At 39.3% G+C, this 22,322-nt stretch overlaps 1 protein-coding gene across 2 annotated transcripts in view; it reads left to right on the plus strand.

Annotated features, from left to right (window-relative positions):
- The window catches only part of LOC127443141 (zinc finger CCHC domain-containing protein 2-like), a 44,109-nt gene that overhangs the window by 8,336 nt on the left and 13,451 nt on the right, over positions 1 to 22,322 (plus strand). For both annotated transcript variants that reach the window (XM_051701679.1, XM_051701678.1), the window contains exons 4-7: positions 18,128 to 18,199; positions 18,702 to 18,802; positions 19,202 to 19,296; positions 19,445 to 19,522. In XM_051701679.1, coding sequence (XP_051557639.1) covers positions 18,128 to 18,199; positions 18,702 to 18,802; positions 19,202 to 19,296; positions 19,445 to 19,522 — 346 coding nt within the window. The remainder of the gene's footprint in view (positions 1 to 18,127; positions 18,200 to 18,701; positions 18,803 to 19,201; positions 19,297 to 19,444; positions 19,523 to 22,322) is intronic.

The following is a 22,322-nucleotide window of genomic DNA, read 5'->3' on the forward strand; positions in this document are numbered from 1 at the left end:
TGCACATTTCGGGTCGTGTAAAATTCATGTGTGAGCATTTGGAAGCAGTCGTGTGTCAGTCAAAACATTTTCAGAGGTGAAATTTCGTGCCGCCAAAGCAAATTTTACAGTATCCATCTCACTTTCGGCAGTTTATAAGCACTAAATATGCTTCTCATGTGGGACACGAATGTGCGCTGGGTTATTGAAGACTGGCTTTGCGTGCGTGTCGTACGATCATCTGCTCGCCCTCAGAACCCTTCCTCTATCCTCCTGTATCTCTAGAGCACGCAGGTGCACGAGTGTCAACCGGGCTTTGTTAAACAATGGAAAAACTATGGTAAACATAAGGGCAAGTACAATTTAGAATAAAAGTCAGAACCATAAACAAAGTCATGTGTAATATATTTCCTGTTATAAAAATGTTTGATATGAAGAAACAGACTGGCTTGATTTGACTTGAGATATTCCTAGAATCAAAATGATTCTTAATCATAAAGAGTCTGATGAAAAGACAACAATATCTGTAATGGAGGAGGAAACAAACATTTTCACTCTAGAAGCACAGTCCCAACTTAGTAAAGTGGTTTACTTTTTACTCTATTATAACTAGCCCTATAGAAATAAGGTGTTAAGTTAGTTTGATTTTTCACAGTACATTGAAGTACAAAAACTGTTAAATTCAGAAGTTTCTATGCTCAGATGATCAAAAGAAACATGAAATGCAACTACATATCTTAAATATTAATTAATTGCAATTTTGTAAAAAAAAAAAAAAAAAAAAACTGCATCATGTATGTGAATGACTGTATACTTCAGCCACCATCGAAGACCATTTTTGACCCAGGAAAAACCCTGCATGCGGTTTTGAATTGAGTTGGTGCTTGGTACTACGGGGACTGCAGAAACACTGGTATCGTGACATCTTTTTAGTATTGACTTGATACCGAAGTACCGGTACTTTTGACTACACTAGCGGCAAGCTTTGATGATGATTACAGGCGTTCAGACTGATCACATTCTTGGGCTCAAATAAATGCAGTGCAACGAAAAGACACGTAAATACTATGGTACTGGCGGTATAATGAAACTTGAGTCTGTGGTAGTACATGGCACCGGTACAGGCTAATGTGCAACACTAAGTTAATGTAGATTTTTTTTTTTTCTTGTTTTACTTTTTTACTGAAGATTTAAGTATATGAATTGGCTGAATGGTTTTGTCTGTCATTTTAAGCACTTTTGCTAACAGCCAGATTTGTACTTTGTAATGAACAATGGCTATAACACAGTGCTGTATGGTTTATATTGATTCGTTGCAACCTCTTGTGGAGGTAGGAGACAACTTTGATTTAAAAGTCAAATGTCTTGTAGCTTTTTCCCCTATTGAAATAATGCCTTTAAAATCTAATATAATTAGATTTTTGCTAATATTTCAGTGAAAACATTTAGTTTCTCAGCCTTTAGTTTCTCTGTTGTTAGCGCGGCTGTTGATTAATTTCTTTATTTTATGTTTAGCTGAGCATTTTATCCAAAACAGTTTAAAGGATTAGTTCACCCAAAAATGAAAATTCAGTCATTGTTTACTCACCCCTGTGTTGTACTTTCTTTCTTTTTTTTAACACAAAGGGAGAAATTGTGAAACATTGTGCTCAGTGATGTCATACAATGGCAGTTTATGGTGACCACCTCTTTAAGCTTCAAAAGAATGCAAAAGTATCATTCAAAAGTCTAATAATTATTCCATGAGACTCATGATTGTTATGAAAGCATATGATAAGGTTTGGTGAGAAACAAACCGAATTCTAATGTATTATTTAGTGAAAATGTTCACTGACCGTTGATCTCCTGTACTTGTTCATGATGGGGCGTGAGAGCAACAGTTCACGCAGCCACCTTGCAACATTGAGGCATTCAAACTTGTGTCGTTTATCTAAAAATAGGTCCTCCACAGCGATAGCGACAACAGAGCACAACACAGCTGCACATAAAACAGAGAACAGAACTTACTAAACATGTCAGAGCTTGTAGTCGAAGAATTTATGCATTTCTATGCCCAGCCTTATTTTTGGAACGGAGTACTCGGAAATCAAATAGAAACATAGAGGAGACTACAGGCAGCTACAGTCACACCGTGTCTTAACCTGACGGCAAACGCAATAAAGGTATATTTTCTATGGTAATCAGAGTTTTTGTCCTAACCAGCTTGTATTGCTAATGAGCGACAATACATTCTATCAATCACTTGTTTTCTATTTGCGTGGGTTAACTCCATCCACTGTGAACTAGTCCAAAAACTTTCAAAAAAATAAAATTCTTCGACTACAAACTCTAGTATAAACTCTATAAGCTGCCATTGTATGACATCACTCAGCACAACATTTTATCACAATTTCTCCCATGTTAAGAAAAAGAAAGACAGTCATATAGGGTTATAACAACACAGGGGTGAGTAAACAATGACTAAATTTTAATTTTTGGTGAACTATCCCTTTAAGAAAGATTTAATGAAAGCACACTCCACAAGAACAACTGCGAGGGTATTTAAATTAAATTAAATATTGACCCCATTTAATATCTCAAAGGAGTAGTTACCCATAGGAATAGTCATTATTTACTCAACACAAAATTTTTATTTTGGGGTAAACTATACCTTTAATACATGTTCCTGGAATTATTTTGCATGATTATTCAGTGCATGCTATTCCAAATAAAAGTCTATCTTTGTAACCTTTCATAAAATTTTTTTTAACTTGGCTCACCTTTAACATGGAAGAGTTAGGATGTTTCACTTGTTGCTTTTTTGTGTTGCATTTTAAAGAATATTCTGGGTTCAATACAAGTTAAGTTCAATCAACAGCATTTGTGGCATAATGTTGATTACCACAAAAATTAATTTCTACTTGTCCCTCATTTTCTTCAAAAATCTGGGTTACAGTGAGGCACTTACTGTCACTGTCCTGTCGCCTTGTCAGGTTGGGTTTCTGTCTGACGGGACCGTGGCATTATCGTCCTGTCTCGTGCTTTGTGTACTTTCTTTGTGTGAGTGCACGGGTCTGGTTGTTAGTTACCACCGTGAGCTAGTTACCGCCGTGCGCTCTCCGGTGATGTCATGGTCCTGTCACCTTGTCAGGTTGGGTTTTGTCTGACGAGGACTGTGGCATCATTGTCCCCTGTCTGTCTTATGTTTCGTGTACATGCTTTGTGTGGGCATATGGGTCCAGTTGTTGGTTACCGCCGTGCGAAAGTTACTGCTGTGCGCCCTCCGGTGATGTCACGGTCCTGTCACCTTGTCAGGTTGAGATTTTGTCTGATGAGGATGGTGGCGTCATCATTCCCTGTTTGTTTGATCAAGGCGTGTTTATGTTTTGCCCTCATGCAAAGGTGTAGATTCCAGGGGGGATCGGAGGGAGATAACCCCCCAATAATCAAAACAAGCAAGTACAACCCCCCAATATTTATATCATGATCAATGGAAACACGTAAATGCTTCACACTGCAACCCCCCCAATGTTCAAGCCAAATCTACACCCTTGCCCTCATGTGTTTCAGGTGCCTCTGGCATGCGGAATCAGCGTTTTCATGGGAACCCTGTCTGTTTCCATGGAAACGCTGATCATGACAGCTTGAGCAGCACCTGCCCCTTGATTGTTTCCTGCTTATTTAAATCCCCTCGTGTGTCATGTCCGACGCTGGATCGTTCAGTGTTGTTGAATGTTTAATGTAGTTCAGTGTTGACTGAATGTCGTAGAGATTGTTGTTTGGTGTGTAGTAACTAACCTCACTCTCTCTGCCTAGTTGGTCCTGTCTCGTGTATCTGTTGGTTTCCCGTGTGTCGGGTGTGTTGTTGCCTTCAAGTTTGCTGCGTGTCAGCTGGTCATCCACGGAGGACACCTCGTCTCTGGGGATTTAAATAAGCAGGAAACAAACAAGGGACAGGTGCCACTCGCAGCTGAAAGTTGTTATGATCAGCGTTCCCATGGAAACAATCAGGGTTCCCATGGAAACGCTGATTCTGTGTGCCAGCTGCACCTGAAACACATGAGGGCAAAACATAAACACGCCTTGGCCAAAACAAACAGAGAACGATGATGCCACGGTCCTCGTCAGACAAAATCTCAACCTGACAAGGTGACAGGACCGTGACATCACCGGAGGGTGCACGGCGGTAACTCGCGCACGGCGGTAACCAACAACCGGATTCGCGCACCCACACAAAGCACGTGCATGAAACACAAGACAGACGGGACAATGATGCCACGGTCCTCATCAGACAAAACCCAACCTTACAAGTTGACAGGACCGTGACATCACCGGAGAGCGCACACAAAGAAGGTACACAAAACATGAGACAGGACGATAATGCCACGGTCCCGTCAGACAGAAACCCAACGTGACAAGGTGACACTTGCAGTGTAAGTGAATGGGGCAATCCATAAACGATAAAATGCTCAAAAATGTAAAGCCACAAAACGTAGACAATATGTGTGTTAACATGATTTGTGCAATAAAATCCCTTACTAACCTTTTCTGTGTGAAGTTATATCCAATTTTACAACTTCGTTGCCATGACAATGTAACACAGTAAACCCTAAAACGACCGTAAAAACTTTGATTTAAACAATTTTACAGCTCAATCTTCACATTTTGAGCTGTAAAACTTCACATTTCTGCCTTTAAAACCTCTAAAAAAAAAAAAAATTGGCCACATTTCTTCACTGGAATGTGATAACTTGCTCCGCCTCTGAAAAGATTTACTTTTTAGCTGACATCACCAAGCCCTCTTGTTTTTCAACCCCTTCCCTCCACCATCTGTAATTTAGAAACCACTTTTAATGGGCCAATCAATTTCTGATGGACAAAAGAAATTGTCCGTTTTTTTGTAGTGTATCATGTGCAGTCTGAATCAATTTAAAGTTCATCAAGTTCAGCTGTTACTTTAGATTTGCATGCTGAATTATTCATGGAGTTCAGAAGACTTAAAATGATCTCAGCCCCTGTGGCCCCAGACTGGTTGTGAAGGTAGGGCTATGCTCTCAGCTGTGTACATGAGAATTCTGTCTCCCTGGGACAAGTAAGGAAACATGCAAAGCCTGAGCTGTAAACATCCGGTTGTTGATACACACTTGACAGCCTCACCAAAGAGGCTTTAGCTTGGCTCACAGCGAGAGTATGGATCACTGCCAAAACTGTTGGATAGAAAGAGACCGGGCTGACAGAGTGTTTTTCTTTTCATATCACGTCATTTTGAGGGGTGGGAAGTGCCCTGGGATCCTACGATACAATATTATCACAATGCCTGGGTCATGGTATGACAATTATCCTTATAACTGCATTACAGAATATCAAGCAAAATGACTTTTTCACTGAAAAAAATAAATTCTCACAATGTTTTGAGAAAATTGCATGTTTTATTTCAAATATGTTTGGCAACTGTCCTACTTCCTCTGTATTGTCTCTTTGTGACTGGTGTCATTGACGTAAATGTGGCCCATCATCCACAACTTTGGCATATTTTGCATTTTTACTTTGAATAAATGATTATTTTGGACTGGGGAGGACGTTTTAAAGTCAACATGAAATGGTGTTTGTTTAGGGCGGGATTGTTATTATATGATTGGCTCATGAAATCTCTCTATATGACAGGTGGTTGAAAGAGTGCTTGGTGACATCAGCTGACAAGGATAGTCATTTCAGAGGCAGAGAAAGCTATTACATTTCAATAAAAGATCACAGAGGCAAATGGAAAGTTAGGTCACGTCCACACTAATACGTTTTTGTTTGAAAATGTATACTTTTCTCTATGTTTTGGCCTTCCATCTACACTGAGACTGCGAAAACTGAGCTTTTTGAAAACGGTCTCTCAAGTGGATAAATTTGAAAACGCCATCTTTGTTGTCATGTGATGCAGTAATGTGATTTATTCAACCAAATACAGTCAAGATGGCGGCCCACGTTGTAGCGCCGTTGCTGTGCCTGTTATTCACTTTCACTGGCGTGCACAGAACCGGGGCAGCGGGGGCGTAAGTGTGCCCTTTTGGTCAGCCAGAAAAAGGGGAGAAATTTTAATAATTAAATTAAAATAGTTAAAACAAAATTAAAATAATAATCTCACAATAACAGTAATAATGTGTTATGAGATTTCTTTGTAAATTGCGGGCTTTTTAAAGAAAATGAAGCGAAGGTGCCTTAAGAGCACGTGCTACAGCCGATCAGGGGGGGATTCCAATCGAAAGTGAAACTCACTTTCCCTAAACTCACTCCGAACTGCAGAGCCGTTGAAGTGGGTACTCTGAAGGAAACATGGCATTACTGTATGAATGTACCCTACGCTAACAGTCTTGTGGAAGGGCCATCCGAGAAAAGATTCATTTTCTCACTTTCGTTTTGAACGAGCTTTCTTTTTTCGAGAAAGCAAAAAAATGCAGTTTTGAATTCACCCCGGGACATCGAAGTGCTGTTACCTCAGACGAGTAACAGGTCAGATAAAAAGTCCACTCCATGTATTGTGTTATAAGTTCATCAAAAGAATAATACTCGATTGCTACTGCATTTACGATAGATTAATTCATTATAATGGGAGAAATCGTGTTGCTTTCAGTGATATAAATTCAATTAGTCTTTTATAGAATATTGACAAACTGAAGGAGCTGTCAGGTTCAGCCAAAGCCAGATTTTTTTTTTTTTCTTCTTTACTAATAAGCCATTAGACTAATCACTTTCAGAAAAATACCATTAGGCTGCCACAGTGCCGCTCCCTATATTACACGTATTACACAGTCTGCGTAGGGCACCATCATACCCTAGGGGGGCACCAGAAACTCCACCGGCTGCCCTTACTCACATGTTATACGCTATTCATGGACCCTGTAGCATTCGTGGAACACAGTCGATCCCCTCACGCTCGCACTATCATATTTCATGATATCGTCAAAAAATACCATGGTTTTAATATGACACATGTCATAAACATGGGGTTATCACAGACCATGTCTGAAAATAAATAAATAAGTGTATTACCATGGTGCTTTTTGTGAGAAATATAACAGAGTATGCTATTATTTGTGATAAAGTAAAAATTGAAAAAATTATGTACTGTGTGTGTGCGCGCATGTGTGTGTGTGTGTGTGTGTGTGTGTGTGTGTGTGTGTGTGTGTGTGTGTGTGTGTGTGTGTGTGTGTATATATATATATATATATATATATATATATATATATATATATATATATATATACAGGTGCATCTCAATAAATTAGAATGTCGTGGAAAAGTTCATTTATTTCAGTAATTCAACTCAAATTGTGAAACTCGTGTATTAAATAAATTCAATGCACACAGACTGAAGTAGTTTAAGTCTTTGGTTCTTTTAATTGTGATGATTTTGGCTCACATTTAACAAAAACCCACCAATTCACTATCTCAAAAAATTAGAATATGGTAACATGCCAATCAGCTAATCAACTCAAAACACCTGCAAAGGTTTCCTGAGCCTTCAAAATGGTCTCTCAGTTTGATTCACTAGGCTACACAATCATGGGGAAGACTGCTGATCTGACAGTTGTCCAGAAGACAATCATTGACACCCTTCACAAGGAGGGTAAGCCACAAACATTCATTGCCAAAGAAGCTGGCTGTTCACAGTGTGCTGTATCCAAGCATGTTAACAGAAAGTTGAGTGGAAGGAAAAAGTGTGGAAGAAAAAGATGCACAACCAACCGAGAGAACCACAGCCTTATGAGGATTGTCAAGCAAAATCGATTCTAGAATTTGGGTGAACTTCACAAGGAATGGACTGAGGCTGGGGTCAAGGCATCAAGAGCCACCACACACAGACATGTCAAGGAATTTGGCTACAGTTGTCGTATTCCTCTTGTTAAGCCACTCCTGAACCACAGACAACGTCAGAGGCGTCTTACCTGGGCTAAGGAGAAGAAGAACTGGACTGTTGCCCAGTGGTCCAAAGTCCTCTTTTCAGATGAGAGCAAGTTTTGTATTTCATTTGGAAACCAAGGTCCTAGAGTCTGGAGGAAGGGTGGAGAAGCTCATAGCCCAAGTTGCTTGAAGTCCAGTGTTAAGTTTCCACAGTCTGTGATGATTTGGGGTGCAATGTCATCTGCTGGTGTTGGTCCATTGTGTTTTTTGAAAACCAAAGTCACTGCACCCGTTTACCAAGAAATTTTGGAGCACTTCATGCTTCCTTCTGCTGACCAGCTTTTTAAAGATGCTGATTTCATTTTCCAGCAGGATTTGGCACCTGCCCACACTGCCAAAAGCACCAAAAGTTGGTTAAATGACCATGGTGTTGGTGTGCTTGACTGGCCAGCAAACTCACCAGACCTGAACTCCATAGAGAATCTATGGGGTATTGTCAAGAGGAAAATGAGAAACAAGAGACCAAAAAATGCAGATGAGCTGAAGGCCACTGTCAAAGAAACCTGGGCTTCCATACCACCTCAGCAGTGCCACAAACTGATCACCTCCATGCCACGCCGAATTGAGGCAGTAATTAAAGCAAAAGGAGCCCCTACCAAGTATTGAGTACATATACAGTAAATGAACATACTTTCCAGAAGGCCAACAATTCACTAAAAATGTTTTTTTATTGGTCTTATGATGTATTCTAATTTTTTGAGATAGTGAATTGGTGGGTTTTTGTAAATGTGAGCCAAAATCATCACAATTAAAAGAACCAAAGACTTAAACTACTTCAGTCTGTGTGCACTGAATTTATTTAATACACGAGTTTCACAATTTGAGTTGAACTACTGAAATAAATGAACGTTTCCACGACATTCTAATTTATTGAGATGCACCTGTGTATATATATATATATATATATATATATATATATATATAATATGAAAATGGTTAAATACTCAAAAAGCAAAGAAATTAGTTAAGTATTTATAATTACTACTCATTCAGAAAAAACAAATAAATTTAAAAAAAAATCAGTGCCTTTTTTTATCCTTCCGCGCTGTCCCTGCTAAGGTCTGTGCATGCCACTGTTCACTTTGATAGCCTTGTTAAAGATAAATGTTACTTTGTACAACCTTTACATTGCATTACTTCAAAGGCAATGGGAAGTTTCCTCGGAATTGTTGTCCAGCTACGGGAAAACTCAAGGCCAATTGCATATCAGACCGTACATGGAACTGCAATTTAAGAGTTTTCATACATTTCAGTGTGGACGAGCAACTTTTGAAAAATGCTTGAAAAATGGCCGTGTGGACAGAGAGCGTTTCGAAAACACAGTTTTCAAATGTATCCAAATTAATGTAACAATGTGTATTTTCAAGTACATAAAACTCTTTAAAAATAACTATAAAAAAAAAAAAAAAATGTATTAATAAAGTTACTGACTGGTTGTTCATATGACAGTATGTTGTTAAAGATATATGAGTGTTAGCATATTTCATTCATTTATTCTTTTATAGAATTCCACATAATACACTATCACATTTATTGTTTGTTTAGATTTTTTTTTTTAAATAGTTCAATTATTGGATTGCATTTATGCCTCTAAAAAGTCTGCAAACAGTCCTTTTATAAGAATTTTATAAAATGTATTTCTGATTTATTATATCCACTTTTTAGAAATCTGAAATGATATCTTCATTTGGCAATAGGCTGCTGAGGGCAGTAATTGTTTTTCTTATTTCCAAATCATTCTTCCTCAAAATACTAAAAGAATCGTCACTGGAATTGTTAAGGATCCGGAATCATTAAGAGGAACTGGAACCGCAGTTTTTATATTCCTTACGATTCCCATCCCTTGTTATAAATGAGCCTGGGAATGCTTCCTCTCTATCTCAGGATGCTGGGAGCAGAGATGCTCTGACTGAAACGAGGATGTGTAATAATATAAACAATATTCATTATCTTAAACTGAAGCCAAAAGTCTGGGAGGAGTATTTTCTTTTGAAGGGTTCATTTTGGAGTTTGGGAGGTTCTTAAACTGTGTCCTAACCAGGCACATAACAATAAAGTGACAAGTAATAAATCCTTTTCTTTCATGTTAATCTTAGTTTAATCATAGTTTATGACTCTTGTTTAATTTTGTCAACAACAAGATGTGACTGTGGCCTCCAAGCTTCTCTCTGGAGCTCGATTGCTATGCCTGAAGTAGAACAACCCCCACCCCCCATTACCAAACAGCCAAAGAAATGTAGCAATAAATAAATGTATAAATAAATACATGAGGAAATATATAAATGTGAAAATAAATAAATATAGTCTATAAATAAATGAGGAAATAAATACATGTGGAAATAAAACTGGATAAATGTATAAATAAGGAAATAAAAGTATAAAGACTTTTAAAAATTGTCATTTTTTTACATTTAATTAGCAAATTTATTTATTTTTAATATTGGCAGACTTGGTACTCTATACACGAAAAGCAATGGGCAACACGACATTTTGTCAGTTGCTTGTTTATATTTATTATTATTTATGGCACTGGGTAGCTCCACCCACAATGAAATCTGCTCCACACAGCTGTATATTAAACATCAGATGTATTCTGATTGGCTATGATTTTTTTTTTTGCATTGCTCAGTTTTTTGCCATTTAAGTGAGGACGGTAACATTATTTGACACTGGATATGGAAAAAATTAATCTCTAAATTAATTACCTTCTCACTTTGTAGCTTAAAGGGAAAGTAAATTTTTTTTAATTCTGTTCCAATCCAAACCCTTATGACATTCCTCCTTGGAACACAAAAGGAGACGTTTGGAAGAATGTTAGCCTCAATTCACCATTCTCTTTCATCGAATGGGAAACACATGAAAGTGAAAGGTGACTAAGCCTAACATTTAAGCCTAACATTTCCTTTTGTGTTCCAAGAGAGACTATAAGGACTATAGATAAGAAACATGAAGGTGAATAAATTATGACTGAATTTGTATTTTTTTTGGCAGACTTTCCCTTTAAAGGCTTCATGTTGAAGTCTGTGAGTCGCATCCCAATCAGCAATCCTCATATGTCAGTGGCAGACGAATTCCTCATCCTTTTCTAGACTTACTCTGAACACCTGTGTCTCGCCAAGCCTGCTGGATGTTACCCTAAGATTAAGATATCAGTTTTCACCGGAGAAGCAGACGAAACATCCTGCCAGCTTTTGTTAGGGCTAAAATGTTTACTCTGCACGATGGGCTACCCGGGTGTTGAAAGAGTGGTTGTGAATTTACAGATAAACACTTCAACAATTTCTTTGGTGCCTGGGAAAGATGAATTAACGCAATTACAGGCATCATCTTATCGACTCTTTCTAAATGGATATCTGCCAGAAATTTCACAGCTGCACTAATTTATATTATCGATTCCAAAGCTGTCTGGATTTTCTTCTCTTTCATGTAAAGCCACAAACAAATCATGGATGTGGCTGTGTTTATCCTTTGAAGAACCAGACAGTTGACACGTCAACTTTTTTTAGCAAGGATCGATGAAAAAGAAAGTTACTGAAAGATTTATTTGACTTGAAACCCCACATGTCTTGTGTTTACCAATACATACGTTTTTGCATTGCTGTGATGGTAACAAACCTCAGTTCTAAAGGGGCTGATAGTTACTTTCAAATTTTTTTGCCATTAAACTGCATGTGATTTTATTCAGGTAGCTACAGTAGTTATAAAAACGTTAACTTTATCTTACTTGCTCACTCAGATACTCTACAAATTAAAAACTGCCCATAGAAGAGAGCTTATCCTAATGTCTGCTATAGCGTCCCATATGGCAATGTGTATTTGCATTGCCTTATGACATGTCATTTCTCATTTTGGAATGTAACAATGCATTAAATCAAACTTGAATAGTTTGAAGCATTTGCATTTGTAAATTGCATACTTGCAAGCTGTGCTTAGAAAACTGTGACGAGGAGGAGGGCGTGGCCGGGCTGTGAATATGCGCGCCTGGTGCTGAGTGGCCCAATCAGCGGGAGAGAGAGAGAAGAGGAGGAGTCGGGAGTGCTGGAGAGAGAGAGAGAGACACACGGAGCTGTGTGTGTGTCGTCCTGTTGTTATGTTGCAGTTCAGTGTTTTAAGTTATTATTAAAGTCTTGTTAAGTGTTAATCCGGTTCCTGCTTACTCCTTTCCCGATGAACATGAGGCTTGTCTGCCACAGTGGTGCCGAAACCTGGAAAGGGATGCGCTGTCGCGGAGTCCTCTCCGCTGCCATCTGCCAGGGGAGCAGCCGCGGCCGTCTGCCTGGGGATGGAGGGGTCGCTGCTGGCCGCCGAGAGCCGGAGGTACCGCGGCCGTCTGCTGAGAAGGGGAGGAGCGATTCCATCTGCCAGGGGCCGGAGGACCCGCTGCCGTCCACCGGGGGAGGAGCGAGCTGGCGTCCGTCAGAGGGCAGAGGAGCGGTTGAGGACCGGGCGACAGCGCGTCCGGAAGCCGGCGAGCAAGTTCTTCTCTCTCTCTCTGCGTCTCCGCTTGCCCTTTTCCTCTCCCCACGCTTCCTCTCGTCTTTCACCCAGATTCACAGGAGGCCGGCTGGAAGGGCAGCGTCTCCCCCCCCCAAATATTGGGGTGAGTTAGTCAGACCGGTGGTGCCCTGGCCTGTATGTGAATAGAGGAGGGCGTGATCAGCGGGAGAGCAAGATAAGGGGTGGCCGGAGACGCCGGTTCGAGAGAGGGAGACGCATGTGGCTGCGCTGCACGTTTGTTTATGTTGGTTTTAAGTTTACCATTAAACTTTGTTTACTGTTCAGCCGGTTCCTGCCTCCTCCTTGCCCGTCCTTATACTGTTACAAAAACATTTAGGGTTAGGGTTAGGCTGGACGATATAGCAGATATTCACTATATAATCTGCACGATTTTTGCTAGCGATATAAAATTAAGCAATATTGCAAATATTGCAATGATTTTAATGCACTTTATCTGGCCACTATGTTACCTAAAGTGTGTCATTAGACTAATTTCACGATTATTTAGGGCTGCACAATTAATCAAAATAACATAAAAATTATGATACGGTAATGTGATTATTAGGCCGCAAAAGTCTGTGTCTTGTAATATCGTTCATTCATTATTTCTAACTACATTTTGGGTGGGTTGCACCAACAAGGATTAATCTTAAATTTAGATTAAATCAAGGTTTATCTGATAATTTTGTTGCACCAAACTTTGTGTACTGTGTTCTAATTATCTACAGCTAAGTTCAGAATCCATCATGGCGGGCACAATTGATTGCAGGTGACCTTTTTAATCACGGTTTAAAAGTTTAATCACTGATTTTTAAACCATATTTAAAATTAAGTGGTGCAAAACAACTGAAGTTAAAATAAAACTTGGATCAACAAACCCTGGATTAGCTCTAAACTCTGCTTAATTTAATCCTTACTGGTGCAACCCACCCTTCATACATTCAATATTTTCAACCTACTTAAGCCTAAAATGCCTATTTGGTTGAAATGATGGTTGGAAAAAAAGCACTTAAGCCATTTCAGAGCAAATACAGAATTATCAAAATATCTAATATCGTCAATAGACTAAAAAATATAGAGAAACAAGTTTTGTAGCCATATCACTGCGCCCTAGTTAGGGGTTGACGTAACGTTTAGTTTCGGTTATGGTGCAGTCACATTTACCTTTGTACGGCGAAATTCCGTGGGGACGAAGAAGGCATGGGGAGATGTTGAGCGCTTGTAAACCAGCAAAAAACGAATTGCCAAGCAACCTTTTTTTTTTTTGTGGGATTTTTCCCCTTTTTCTCCCAATTTGAATGCCCAATTCCCAATGCGCTCTAAGTCCTCGTGGTCGCATAGTGATTCGCCTCAGTCCGGGTGGTGGAGGACGAATCCCAGTTGCCTCCGCGTCTGAGAGGATTCGAACTAGCGAACTAGCGAACGCCAGGGGTGGTAGCCAGCGTATTTTACCACTGAGCTACCCAGGCCCCGCAACCTCTTTTTAATGCTGCACTTTATACTCTGTGAGAGTGATGTTAAAAAGAAATTCGATGCTAAAGTGATATCCCGCCCAAACAAAGCAACTTCCTATTGGACAATGTGGCGAATTCGCCTGTTGAAGTTCACCAAACTTGAACTCCATGAGGGGAAGTCCATAGCGCGAAATTCACAATCACGCAGGTTACGATTGAAATGACTGTATTTTGCCCGCAGAATTCATACGCCGTAGGTACACTATATTGCCAAAAGTATTCGCTCACCCATCCAAATAATTGAATTCAGGTGTTCCAATCACTTCCATGGCCACAGGTGTATAAAATGAAGCACCTAGGCATGCAGACTGCTTCTACAAACATTTGTGAAAGAATGGGCCGCTCTCAGGAGCTCAGTGAATTCCAGCGTGGTACTGTGATAGGATGCCACCTGTGCAACAAGTCCAGTTGTGAAATTTCCTCGCTACTAAATATTCCACAGTCAACTGTCAGTGGTATTATAACAAAGTGGAAGCGATTGGGAATGACAGCAACTCAGCCACGAAGTGGTAGGCCACGTAAAATGACAGAGCGGGGTCAGCGGATGCTGAGGCGCATAGTGCGCAGAGGTCGCCAACTTTCTGCAGAGTCAATCGCTACAGACCTCCAAAGTTCATGTGGCCTTCAGATTAGCTCAAGAACAGTGCGTAGAGAGCTTCACGGAATGGGTTTCCATGGCCGAGCAGCTGCATCCAAGCCATACATCACCAAGTGCAATGCAAAGCGTCGGATGCAGTGGTGTAAAGCACGCCGCCACTGGACTCTAGAGCAATGGAGACGTGTTCTCTGGAGTGACGAATCACGCTTCTCCATCTGGCAATCTGATGGGCGAGTCTGGGTTTGGCGGTTGCCAGGAGAACGGTACATGTCTGACTGCATTGTGCCAACTGTGAAGTTTGGTGGGGGGGGATTATGGTGTGGGGTTGTTTTTCAGGAGCTGGGCTTGGCCCCTTAGTTCCAGTGAAAGGAACTCTGAATGCTTCAGCATACCAAGAGATTTTGGACAATTCCATGCTCCCAGCTTTGTGGGAACAGTTTGGGGATGGCCCCTTCCTGTTCCAACATGACTGCGCACCAGTGCACAAAGCAAGGTCCATAAAGACATGGATGAGCAAGTTTGGTGTGGAAGGACTTGACTGGCCTGCACAGAGTCCTGACCTCAACCCGATAGAGCACCTTTGGGATGAATTAGAGCGAAGACTGCGAGCCAGGCCTTCTCGTCCAACATCAGTGTCTGACCTCACAAATGTGCTTCTAGAAGAATGGTCAAAAAGTCCCATAAACACACTCCTAAACCTTGTGGAAAGGCTGTTATAGCTGCAAAGGGTGGGCCGACGTCATATTAAACCCTATGGATTAAGAATGGGATGTCACTTAAGTTCATATGCGTCTAAAGGCAGATGAGCGAATACTTTTGGCAATATAGTGTAGGTAAATGTGACTGCGCTTTTAGGGTTTGGGATTGGGGTTAAGGTTGAAGTTTAGGGTTAGGGGTTGAAGTAAGGTTTAGTTTGGGTTAGTGATTAGGATTAGTTAAATTTGAGGTTAGGGTAGACAATTGTTTTAGTCTTCTCCAGCATCTCAATCTCATCTAATGAACAACTGCTAGTTATGCATGGTTAAATGTTTTCTTTGGTGAAGCACTGAGACTTCAGTTTCTAGTGTCTTTTCTCTAAAATCTCCGTCTTGCCTCCTGCCGCCTCCTCTCGTTGAAAATGAATAGGGAAAGCACGGTGACCGCGTCCCGTGTAAAACCGCCTTTAATGTAGTGTAGTGACCTAGTTTGGCAAAGAATGAATTCAGAAACATTCTGCGCATACATTACCTTTTGATATCATTGTCTGGATTTGGGCCAGTTGTAATACTTCTGGTATGCCCAGATTCCAATTAGAGATTCCATTTGAATATTTTATTTACCCAACACATTGTAAGCGTTGAAAATGAGGTAATATGCTGCCTTCATGTGCTATCGGAATTTTCCTACTTCCCATTTCTGAAGTGGTAATTACGAGTACGTTGTGTTCACGTGCTTTGTTGTCGGAAAGAACAGGAAACATGGACGACGCCAGGTTCATTCATTCATATTTCTTGAGGAACTTTTATTTTGACACCATAATACATATCACTCAGTTAGCCTGTTGACAATAATAGAATTTTGGTGAAATATGAGCTATTTTCCCGGTGTATAAATGTACAACATGCATAGAATGGTTGCTGATGTACATAAATGAATATGACCAAAACGGCATGTGCTAAAAATGAGCTGTATTTAGAAAAAAGAACAAAACTTGTCATTCACTACAGAAACTGTACTCTCCTCCACCATGTTGAAAGTTTAGGACTCCTCGCATCTCGGCAACTCTGGTATCATCTAGAATTCCGAATTTCCCACTTGAACTTCCGACTTCACTGTGTCATTCATGTGCTCGGAACTCGTAATTACGATTTTTCCATGCCCACTTGAAGGGCACAGTAGTCTAGCACAAGGGTCAGGAAACTTTTTTCACTAAGGAGCCAATTTTGTAATATTTGGTTGATGCATTTTTTTCAAAAGAGACATAGCACAAACTAAAAGTTAATTTACTATTTTCAAAAAACTATGTTTTTCAATAAAATAAAATGTTTATTATGCCCATAGACTACTCAAAAACAAACAAATATGCAACAATTAATAGGTAACGTTGCAATATGGAATTGAATACACGTGTTTGTGCTGGTCTCCATAAAATTACTTCATTGTACAATTGTTCATGAAAAAGTTCACTTCTCTTTTGGGCTGGGTGATATGTAAAAAATATTTGAATGATTATCGCCTTAAAAAATATTGCGATTATCCGATTATATCGTCAACCCCCCCCCCCCCGACAAGGGTCAGTGAATATTTTTGCTTTATTGATTTTGCTTTAAAAATTCAATTAATTTATTGAAACATGACAAAAGACATTTAAAATAACGAAGTCTTATATACAGTAATGTGCAACAGTTTTAGGCCTTTCACAAAAGCATTTGTCTTAAGATGGTTATTTATATCTTCAGCTTTAGTGTGTCAAAAGGTAAAATACTTTTTAGACTCCCAAACATTTATTTTACAAATAGAAAAGATTAGAATAGAAGAACAGGGAGCCCTGCAACAGATGTCATTGCCCCCACAGATCCCCCCACTGAACATCGGGTCAGTCTGAGATTACATAAAGAGACAGAAGCGATTGAGACAGCCTAAATAGATAGAAGAACTGTGGTGAATTCTCCAAGTAGCTTGGAACATCCTATCTGCCAACAACCAAGAAAAACTGTGTCCAGGTGTATCTAGGAGAATTGGTGCTGTTTTGAAGTCAACGGTGGCCACACCAAATATTGATTTAGCTTTTTATGTTTACTGGACTTTGTATGATGTTAATTGATAAATGAAAATTATTTATGGCATTATTTTTTAAAACATCCTCACTATGCAACATTTTCGCAAGTGCCTAAAACTTTTGCACAGTGCTGTATAACCACCTCCCCAAATCCAAACATTTACCGTGTCCAACGGCCCCATTTGCCATCATGCAAGCATCCGTCAGTGACAACAGGTGACAATTATAAATGTAAAGATAATAATAATCATAATAAATAAGCCTAATAAATTCCCATGTGTTCCCAAAAAAATGCTGCTGTGTGTTTTTATTGCGCCTTGGTTATACAGTTTATGCTGCCTAAAGAAAAGAAAATAGAACTCAATTTTAGGCTCAAGGTGTTTTGTATTATTTTATGATTTAATCACTTTCGTCAATGTTTAATGAAAAAAATATATATATTTATATATATATTAGTCTCTATAATCTTACAAGTCTTACATACTCTGCATGAAAAATCCTCATTTGGCAGGTATTAATTTCAAACCTTGTTCACCAGGAGTAGGCTGTACGACAAATTCGGGAGAAAGGAAATCAAAACAATGTCACTGACTTCAAGCTTTGCAATCGCACCCACACTTTCTGCAGGAAAATTATCTCTAGATAGTTTTAAACGATCATGTGTTGGTGAATGGCAAGACACCCGGCGAGTTTTAACAAAGAGCCACAGGTTCACGACCCCTGGTCTAGGACCTCAAACGGTCTTTTCTTGTACTCCAACTTCTGGATCCAAAAGTATTGGAATATTTTACAATGTGAAGAAATCCGTGTTACAGAAAAAGCACCTTCAACCCAGTTTCTCTTCTTTTGCAGGTGAAATGGTCCGACTCCTCATCAACTGCCATCACCAAAAGTCATCGTGAGTTAGAGAATTTTCTTTTAAAGGTGAGGAGAGAGTCACTCTTAAAAAAAGTGTGCCATATAATGCAGACCCAGTCATTCCTGGTCTGTGTTTGGAATGGAATATTAACATACTGCACAGTATAAACTGTTTACTGCATATTATTTCAAATTAAATGGCATGGAAAACAATAAATGTCAAACAGTAGTATGCTATTTGTCAAAGGACATTGCAATATGAATTCAGTTATCTTATTGCAATAAATGTGTTTCTAAAAAATCCATTTTAGTGTAAAAATATTTTCATTTTTGGCAGTTTGATTAAATAATTTTGAAACAGCAATGTTGTAATGTTTTATACTGCACATTTTAGTAAATGTAGTAGGTTATCTTGGTATTCTATGAATGCAGAACATTTTTATACTCTGGAGTGTGCACATTGTACATAATGTATACTGCAAAAATAGTGTTCTTCAGCATTTGCATCTTAGCTATGGAAAATGAAAATAGTGCAAAATAAAGTAAAATAATCTCTCTGTCTCTTTAGCTTCCAAAGGAGCAGAGTCCTGATGGCTTTGAGAAGAGTATTGTGAGGTTACTCAATTGTGGAGATCAGAATCAACACAGAGAACTGGAGAGAACCCTCAGGTGAGTCATCTTAATAACTGTTAACCCACCTATGGTCAGAATGCCAGAATTTTTAAGAAATAGTTCACCCAAAAATGACAATTCTATCATCATTTTTGGGTGAACTAACTGTAGAATTCTTCAGAGATGCAAAGATTTGGATCTGGAATTGTCATCACCATATCAGCAGTAAAGACTGTTCAATTCTCAAGCCCCACAACACAACAGTATTTGGGTCAGTAGGATGTCAGGACCAGAGGGGATTCTTCTTCCTGTAGCACAGTTTGAAATCGAACCGCTAGTGACTGTATGTTTTCAGTGGAGTTATTGCTGCCTTAAAAAATGCTTTAAAGATGCACATCATTTAGACTTTTTATTACTATTTGAATGTGTTGTTTTCTCTATTTTGTTCCTGTACAGGGAGAAGTTCTTGTCTCTATCACAGGATGTTCTTCAGCGGTGTGACGTTACCAGTTTCTTCCAGTCTGATCCGTCTTTATTGTCCTGCAGCCACTGTGAGCAACTTGATATCAAATGTATCTTTTATATACGTTAATTTAGTCTCAAAATGGTCAAATATCGACCAATGAATCAGTCTTGCTGATATATCAGCCTAGCATTATGCAGGCATGTGTAATACTTGCCCATCTGCCTTCTCTGCAGGTACCAGTGCACCTGTAGCCAGAATCCATCAGTCTGGTTTCTCTGAGGACTGCTCTGAGACCTCCAGTCTGGAGGAGGGTGAGAGAGAGAGATACACCTGCCCTTGAAATACACACCAACACACATACTAGGGTTTTCCCATTCAAAATGTCAGTCGTCGATACCAGGGCTGGGTATTGATACAGATTTCCTGATTCAAATTGATTTTGATTCATATGGGTAATTTTCACTTGTAATATTAATTTTGCTTGAATATAAAATAAATTCTCCCCCAGCTGTTAAATGTACAGGGTACCTTCTAACTAGGTACATTATGAAAATATTAATTTCATTTTTTTATTTTATTCGTTTTAATCATTTTGATCACATTTTAACTTTTTAAAAATGTACAAATCTGTGTATTCCATCAATAAATATATGATGTCTTGAAATTGTATATATTATATTGCATATACACTCACTGAGACCTTTATTAGGAACACTATGGTCCTAATAAAGTGCCCAACGTGGTCTTCTGCTGTTGTAGCCCATCCGCCTCAAGGTTCGACTTGTTGTGCATTCTGAGATGCTGTTCTGCTCATTACAACTGTACAGAGTGGTTATCTGAGTTACCGTAGCCTTTCTGTCAGCTTGAACCAGTCTGGCCATTCTCCGCTGACCTCTCTCATCAACAAGGCGTTTCCATCCACAGAACTGCTGCATACTGGATGTTTTTCACACCATTCTCTATACACTCTAGAGACTGTGGTGCGTGAAAATCCCAGGAGATCAGCAGTTACAGAAATACTCAAACCAGCCCATCTGGCACCAACAATCATGCCACGGTCAAAATCACTGAGATCACATTTTTTTTCCCATTCTGATGGTTGATGTGAACATTAACTGAAGCTCCTGACCCGTATCTGCATGACTTTATGCATTGCACTGCTGCCACATGATTGGCTGATTAGATAATCGCTTGAATAAGTAGGTGTACAGATGTTCTTAATAAAATGCTCAATAAGAGTGTGTGTGTGTGTATGTATGTGTGTGTATGTATATATATATATATGTGTGTGTGTGTTTAAATTTTATTGTTTATATTTATGGTATAAAACTGTACTTTTTTTTTAAAAGGTGCACTCAGTAACTTTTGTATTTGTGTCATCTTGGACTTACACTGACACCTAGTGGCTTGGATGCAGCATCATTTAAAATCAATAGTTTCAGATGGCATTGCAGAAATTAAGTATTCACAGTCAGCCATGATTACTGAGATTAAGCGTGTAGTATTCGGCTGGCCATGTGATTCTAACATGGCAGCCCCCATGTCCATGTAGAATAAAACAGCATTTATAAGGTTATTGATATGACTGGAGTCTTAATTTTAATGTGAGTGGTCATGATTTCCTACATATATTGCACAATTACAATACATGTCTTTAGAAGTCAAACTTTTTTAATGAGGAAAAAATTACTGAGTGCACTTTTTAAAGGGATAGTTCACCCAAAAATGAAAATTCTCTCAATTCTTACTTACCCTTATGTCATCCCAAATGTATATGACTTTCTTTCTTCTGCAGAACACAAAAGAACATTTTTAGAAGTATATCTCAGCTCTGTAGGTCCTCTCAATTCAAGTGAATGGGTGCCAAAATTTTGATGCTCCAAAAATCACAAAGGAATCATAAAAGCAATCCATATGACTCCAGTGTCTTCAGAAGTGATTTGATAGGTGTGGGTGAGAAACAGAACAATATTTAAGTCCATTTTTACTATGAATTATCCTCCCTGCTCAGTCAATCTCCACTTTCACTTTCACATTCTTCTTCTTGTGTTATTGGTGATTCACACTCTTCATGCATTCTTCATGCATACGCCCCCTACTGGGAAGAGAAAATAATTTCTAGCAAAACTAGACTTGATCTGTTTCTCACCCACACCTAACATATCACTTCTTAAGATATGGATTTAACCAGTGGAGTCATATGGATTACTTATAGCATCTATTTTTGCTAGAAATTCTTCTCCTTGCCCAGTAGGGGGCGTATGCATGAAGAATGTGAATCACTAAAAACACCCCAAAAAAAAAAAAAAAATAAAAGGGAAAGTGAAAGTTAAAGTGGAGATTGACTGAGCAGGGAGTTGAATTTATAGTAAAAATGGACTTAAATATTGTTCTGTTTCTCACCCACACCTATCATATTGCTTCTGAAGACATTGATTTAACTGCTGGAGTCTTATGGATTACTTTTATGTTTTCTTTATGTGATTTTTGGAGCATAACAATTTTGGCACCCGTTCACTTGCATTGTGAGGACCTACAGAGCTGAAATATTCTTCTAAAAATCTTCTTTTGTGTTCTGCAGAAGAAAGAAAGTCTGGAATGACCTAAGGGTGAGTAAATGATGTGAGAATTTTCATTTTTGGGTGAACTATTCCTTTAAGAATACCATTTGGGGGGGCCTGGGTAGATCAGCAATGAAAGAAGCTGACTACCACAACTGGAGTCGCAAGTTCGAATACAGGGCGTGCTGAGTGACTCCAGTCAGGCTTCCTAAGCAACCAATTGGCCCGGTTGCTAGGGTGGGTAGAGTCACTTTGGGTTAACCTCCTCGTGATCGCTATAATGTGTGGTTCTTGCTCTCGGTGGGACGTGTGGTGAATTGCGCGTGGATGCCGCGGAGAATAGCGTGAAGCCTTCACATGTGCTAGATCTCCGTGGTAACGCGCTCAACAAGCCACGTGATAAAATGCGCGGATTGACGGTCTCAGGCAACTGAGATTCGTCCTCCGCCACCCGGATTGAGGCGAGTCACTACGCCACCACAAGGACCTAGAGCGCATTGGGAATTGGGCATTCCAAATTGGGGAGAATATCACCAAAAAAAGGAAAAAA

This window comes from Myxocyprinus asiaticus, chromosome 6 (genome assembly GCF_019703515.2).
Source record: "Myxocyprinus asiaticus isolate MX2 ecotype Aquarium Trade chromosome 6, UBuf_Myxa_2, whole genome shotgun sequence".
Classification (NCBI taxonomy): domain Eukaryota; kingdom Metazoa; phylum Chordata; class Actinopteri; order Cypriniformes; family Catostomidae; genus Myxocyprinus; species Myxocyprinus asiaticus.